A 5859-nucleotide genomic window follows, 5' to 3' on the forward strand; every position below is an offset into this window, starting at 1 on the left:
TCTTATACTGGCCTGTGAAGTTCAAAGTCTGTCTTCAATTGATATTTCCAACCCCAAGAAGCTACTACAAGGGTTCTACATTCCTGAACTCACCAAATACTTTTGTGCCTCCATGTCTTTGCCCATGCAATTTCTAGTACCTGGAATACCCTTTCTGTCTTGTTCCATTTCTCCATCTTCTCAAAGAATGAAGCCATCACTTAAAATGATGAGACAAATAAACAAAACACGCTGAATTTATTGCTTGGTTAAGTAAAGGATATCTAGGCTGTTTGGTCACAGTTTTTTCAGACAGGAAAACAATTGATCTTATATAAGGATTTGTAACAATCACAGAGTTCAAAAGAGTTGTGACTAGTTTGTTGTCAATTGTAGAAATGTGGTTATTTGAAGAAGACTTTTCTTGATTATATGGTAATTGGAAGTAAGTTTATGAAATGAGTCCATTTCTGGCTGACTGACTTTCAAAAGCAAGGGGTTGTCATTAATTGATTGACTTACAGAAAAGTGTTCATTAAACAAGTTGTATTTGATTTAAGTAAACATTTTAAATTGACTTGATTAAACATTTTAAATATGTTTGAAACTGATTCTGATGGTTTATGGCTGTGGAACTCTTACTCATTAAGTAGGTTTAAAACTTATTCTCCTCTTCCAGGGCGAGCGGTGTGGTGCACGCATTGCTGTGTTCTAACTCCCTCAGGGGCTGTGTTGTCGCACTGTCTGCTGCTATGAGCTTCCTCAAAAGTTTCCTGCCGCCTGGGCCGGCAGAGGGGCTCCTGCGGCAACAACCAGACACCGAGGCTGTGCTGAACGGGAAGGGCCTCAGCACTGGTACCCTTTACGTCGCTGAGAGCCGCCTGTCTTGGTTAGATGGTTCTGGATTAGGATTCTCACTGGAATACCCCACCATTAGTTTACATGCATTATCCAGGGACCGAAGTGACTGTCTAGGAGAGCATTTGTATGTTATGGTGAATGCCAAATTTGAAGAAGAATCAAAAGAACCTGTTGCTGATGAAGAAGAGGAAGACAGTGATGATGATGTTGAACCTGTTACTGAATTTAGATTTGTGCCTAGTGATAAATCAGCATTGGAGGCAATGTGCACTGCAATGTGCGAGTGCCAGGCCTTGCATCCAGATCCTGAGGATGAGGATTCAGATGACTACGATGGAGAAGAATATGATGTGGAAGCACATGAACAAGGACAGGGGGACATCCCTACATTTTACACCTATGAAGAAGGATTATCCCATCTAACAGCAGAAGGCCAAGCCACACTGGAGAGATTAGAGGGAATGCTCTCTCAGTCTGTGAGCAGCCAGTATAATATGGCTGGGGTCAGGACAGAAGATTCAATAAGAGATTATGAAGATGGGATGGAGGTGGATACCACACCAACAGTTGCTGGACAGTTTGAGGATGCAGATGTTGATCACTGAAAATGATTTATGCAGGTTTAAGATTCTGCTCCTAACTGTAGGAGAGAACTTGGTGCCTTTTCCACTCTGTAGTGAAGTTGATGGAAGTCTTTTTCCTTTTCCACAACCCAACCTGAACCAGTTCCTTCTTGAGACAGACTATACTGAGACAATAAGTTGTCACCAGCAGAAGATAGATAATATGACCTTTATTAACTTGATGAATTAACTTAACCAAGAGGGTATTTGTAGTTTATTATTTACCCCAAAACTTTCTGTGTCTGGGTACCCTCTGAGTAGGCCTATAATTCCTGCCTTGACTATGTGTATCTTTTGTAAGCTAGCAGATTTATGTGGTGAAAATGCACAGGAGCTTGGTGTAGGTAGACTGGATAGGAAAGAAAGAGCTCCTTTTGCCATGTTTTATCAGTCTGCTGTTATAAACTCTTAGGTTATATCCTTTAATTTCCAGCCTTTTAGGTTAGTTTCTGTAACAGAGCAAGTGAGTCTTGGATGAAGTCCTCAAAAGTACTTCAAATGGTAATTGTTTTGTTTTTGTAATAGCTTAACAAATAAACCTAGGTTTTCTATAAAAAAAAAAACAAAACAAACAAACAAAAAAACCTTATTCTGGTCACTATTTGTTACCCTGGCTTTAGAACAATTAGTCTTCTTCTAGGAGTGTGGAAAGATAAAATTTTTTTTCAGTCACCCTTTTACATCTTTCCTCAACTAAAGTTTCAGGAAAGACAGCAAGGACTACCCATAGTTACATCCTAGTTGTTGATTCTCCTTGCATATGCAGTTTTGTTTGCACATATCTAAATTTCACTCAACCGTTAATCAGCATGGCTTCATCCTCTTCTTTGTTTTTGTTATTTGGTCAGTCATTATTTGGGATGATGGCTACATGACAACATTTAAAACTCTGGAAAATACATATTTAACAATTTCATGACAAATATAAAAAGAATATTATTAGAAGAAACTGATAGACACTCTCAAATAATAAACCAAGATTTCGAGAATTGACCAAAAAACAAATTCCATTGACTGCTTGAGTCATCCACAGATAGATAGATTGTCTTTTATTTTAGTTTTGATACGAAATGCTCTGTTTAAACCATGCTGTTAATTCAGGTACAATATAAATTATGAAATAGTACTGATTTCTTCTAATTGGCCAAAAGAAAATCTAAGGTTAGTTTATTTTTCATAATTACTTGGGTGAAGGAATTTTTAAAAGTCAGTTGTGTATCCAGGACAAGAACCATAGTAGAGAATTCATTTTTGATGACCATTTCAAGTTTTCTAGCTTCTATGAATGAGATCATTACCCTTAGACTTTGTTTCACCGATTACTATTCATTTACATAGGAAAGGTTGTATCCATACAGATGCTTTGTAAGAAACAGTACATTGAGGGTACTGATGAATCATAAACTCTAAATAGTCTAACTATTAGCACTACAGAACAAGCAGTCTTAGTCCTGAGTTGGCACTGAAGGTGCTCATTTTCTCATGGGAAAAAGAACTCAGATACTTCATGAGAGATATATACAAACTTAATAGAACTGTAAATATATTATCTCTAGCTGTCATCATGACAGTCATTGTTGCATCCCAGTAGTACCTGTATCACTTTGTATTACATGGGCATTTAATTTCATTTATACATTGTCTATAAGTAGTATTACTATTGGCAAGGTCAGTGTAACATATCTTTATACTGTTTTTCAGAATGGCTGCATTAGCAATAACCTGAATGAGCTAAATTATAGACTGGTAATTGTATTTAACAAGCCTAGACTTAAGAATTATTGATAAGAAGGCATTATGGACTAAGTTAGAAGCATGTAAGTTAGAGTAGCAAAGAGAAACATTATGACTAAAAGGAAAACAGACAAAATCATTTATATGAGAGTTTGGAAATCAGTGCTTTAAAGTATCTAGGCCAAGGGCTGGCAAATTATGGCTTGTGGGCCAAATCTATCTTATCATTTGTGTTTATAAATAAAGTTGTATTGGTATACAGCCACGCTCATTTTGTTTATGTATAGTTTATGGCTGCTTTTGCACTATATTGTAAGAGTTGAATAGTTTTGGCAGAGACTTAAAGGACTGAAAGCCTAAAATATTTGTTTTCTGTTTCTTTACAAAAAAATATGGCTAACCCTTTAATAGACTAATTATTCCAATGGGTCTAGGTGGAAGCTATCTGCTTAATGTAGTCAACTTGTTCCAAATATCTTGGGTTAATAGTTAACTTCCATTAACCATCTGAAGCCAGTGTTTCTCCACAGACCCCTATTTTAAGGTTTCCAGTTCCTTAAATCAAATTGGGGTTCTAGGATCTAGATTAATACCTGCTATATTGAAAGCATGTAATAGGTGGTTGGTAAAATGGCTTTGAATGCCTACTCTTCTCCAAGCATTGAACTCAGTGCTGCAAGAATACAAGGGTAATACAGACATAGAGCTTTTATCCAGTAAATATATGGGATAAAAGTATAAAAATTGCTCTAATACAAGATTAAACATCATAAATGTTTTAAGAGGGCTATAGGCCAATAACTATGAAGACCCAGAAAACATTTGAGATAGGTCTTTAAGAGATGAGGGAAAAGGGCATTTCTAGAAAATAGACCATTATGAGGAAAGGCGTGGTGATAGGATAGCAGAGAACATCTCTGGGGTATGATAATCGATCCTTTGTGTACCAGTATATAAAGTACCTACTAGAAAGCATTAGAAGATCTGGGGAAAGTGAATTAATTTTTTCTGGAGTTTGATTTACACAGTGGCATGCTGGAGCTGGCTCACACCAGCTTATAAAAGCTGATTGCTAATATTAAAGAATCTTTTTAGCTGGTCATTAAATCTTTGGTAGCTTGAAATTGTCCATCTTAAGAGTATTTACTCTACTAAATATGTACATGCTACATAAATAAATCAGGGCTTTCATTCTCTCTCTTTCTCTTTCTATCTCCCTTCCTTCTCCTTTCTTCTTTTTTTCTTACTCTTTTCTAGATAACCAGCACACTAGCGGATTTACGTAACCCCAGAAATTACATTGTTATGGACCACTTGAACAGTTGAATTGTTTCAGTTTTCATTCAGATTTCAAATGTTGCTTGTGGGTCTACTCGCTAGTCTAATAGTTTGCAAGTGAGAAGAGCCATGGAAACTGTAGAAGAGAGGAGCTCCTGACTTTCTGGCCTCCCTAGGATCATGTGTAGGCTGATGCTCCCTCTTATAGTTGACAGAAATTCTTCCAGACTCCTCAGAAATAGAACTTTATGACTATGGGTTGGAATCATGTAGCCCTATAGGTGGTCACAAAGCAATTGCGAGAGAAAAAAACAGACTTGGAAGTATCTCAGCAAGAAAAAAAAGCAGTTAGAGAGAAAGAGAAAGAGCGAAGGAGGGAGGGAGATGGGGATTAAGCATAGTGTTCTCACACTGGTATAAGGAACTGCCCAAGACTGGGTAATTTATAAAGGAAAGAGGTTTAATTGACTCACAGTGCCACACGGCTGGGGAGGCCTCAGAAAACTTACAATCATGGCAGAAGGGGAAGCAAACACGTCTTTCATCACATGGTGGCAGAAAGAAAAAGTGCCGAGCAAAGGGGGAGAAGCCCCTTATCAAACCATCAGATCTCCTGAGAACTCACTTACTCTCATGAGAACATTGTAGGGGAAACTGCCTCCATGATTCAGTTATTCCACCTGGTCCCACCCCTGACATGTGAGAATTATTACAATTCAAGGTGAGATTTGAGTGGGGACATAGAGCCAAACCATATCAGGTAGAGAGGGAGGAAGATAGAGGAGGGACAGAGAGAAAGCCAGTGAGAAAGTGAGAGAGAAGAAAATAGCAATAACAATAATGGAATGAATTGAATAAAAATAAGGCAAAGTCCAAGGGGGAGCGAAGAAGATGAGCTTAAACGTGCAGAAAAGATATCAAGTTTTTGGAAAAGGGAAAGAGCTTATTTTGAACTATATCTATGGTTTCATAATTTCTATGGCTCTTATGGCACTGATTTATGGCATGGATCTAAACAGAAATTATGTATATAGTTCAACTTTCAGATGAAGAACTTTAGCTTTAATTGTTTAAGTGAGAAAGTGTGGTTGAGAAAACCTAGGAAATATAAGAAATCAGCTGCCATCTCTTGTCCTGAGAGTTAGAATTGAATTAACTGAGATTTCATATCTGGGCCTCCCAGATTGATTTGCTGATCACATATTTATTTCTAAATAAAGGTGCTTAATAATACCCCACAGGGTTACTGTAAAAATTAAATGAAATAAATTGAGTTTCCAAAATTTTCTTAATGATAGTAATCACAGAGAATGTTATACTTCACAAAAAAGGGGGTAAATCCCCTGGCGTGCTTGTTAAACACGTAAATTCCTAGGTCCCATCT

General features: G+C 37.3%; 1 protein-coding gene across 1 annotated transcript; it reads left to right on the forward strand.

Moving 5' to 3' along the window:
* The first annotated feature begins 654 nt into the window (after positions 1-654).
* Positions 655-2026, forward strand: LOC117075279 (methylosome subunit pICln-like). Its single transcript, XM_033197453.1, has one exon. The coding sequence runs from the start codon at positions 732-734 to the stop codon at positions 1443-1445; it is 714 nt and encodes a 237-aa protein (XP_033053344.1). The 5' UTR covers positions 655-731; the 3' UTR covers positions 1446-2026.
* The last annotated feature ends 3833 nt before the right edge of the window (positions 2027-5859 follow it).

Source organism: Trachypithecus francoisi, unplaced genomic scaffold (genome assembly GCF_009764315.1).
Source record: "Trachypithecus francoisi isolate TF-2019V2 unplaced genomic scaffold, Tfra_2.0 Lachesis_group5, whole genome shotgun sequence".
NCBI lineage: Eukaryota > Metazoa > Chordata > Mammalia > Primates > Cercopithecidae > Trachypithecus > Trachypithecus francoisi.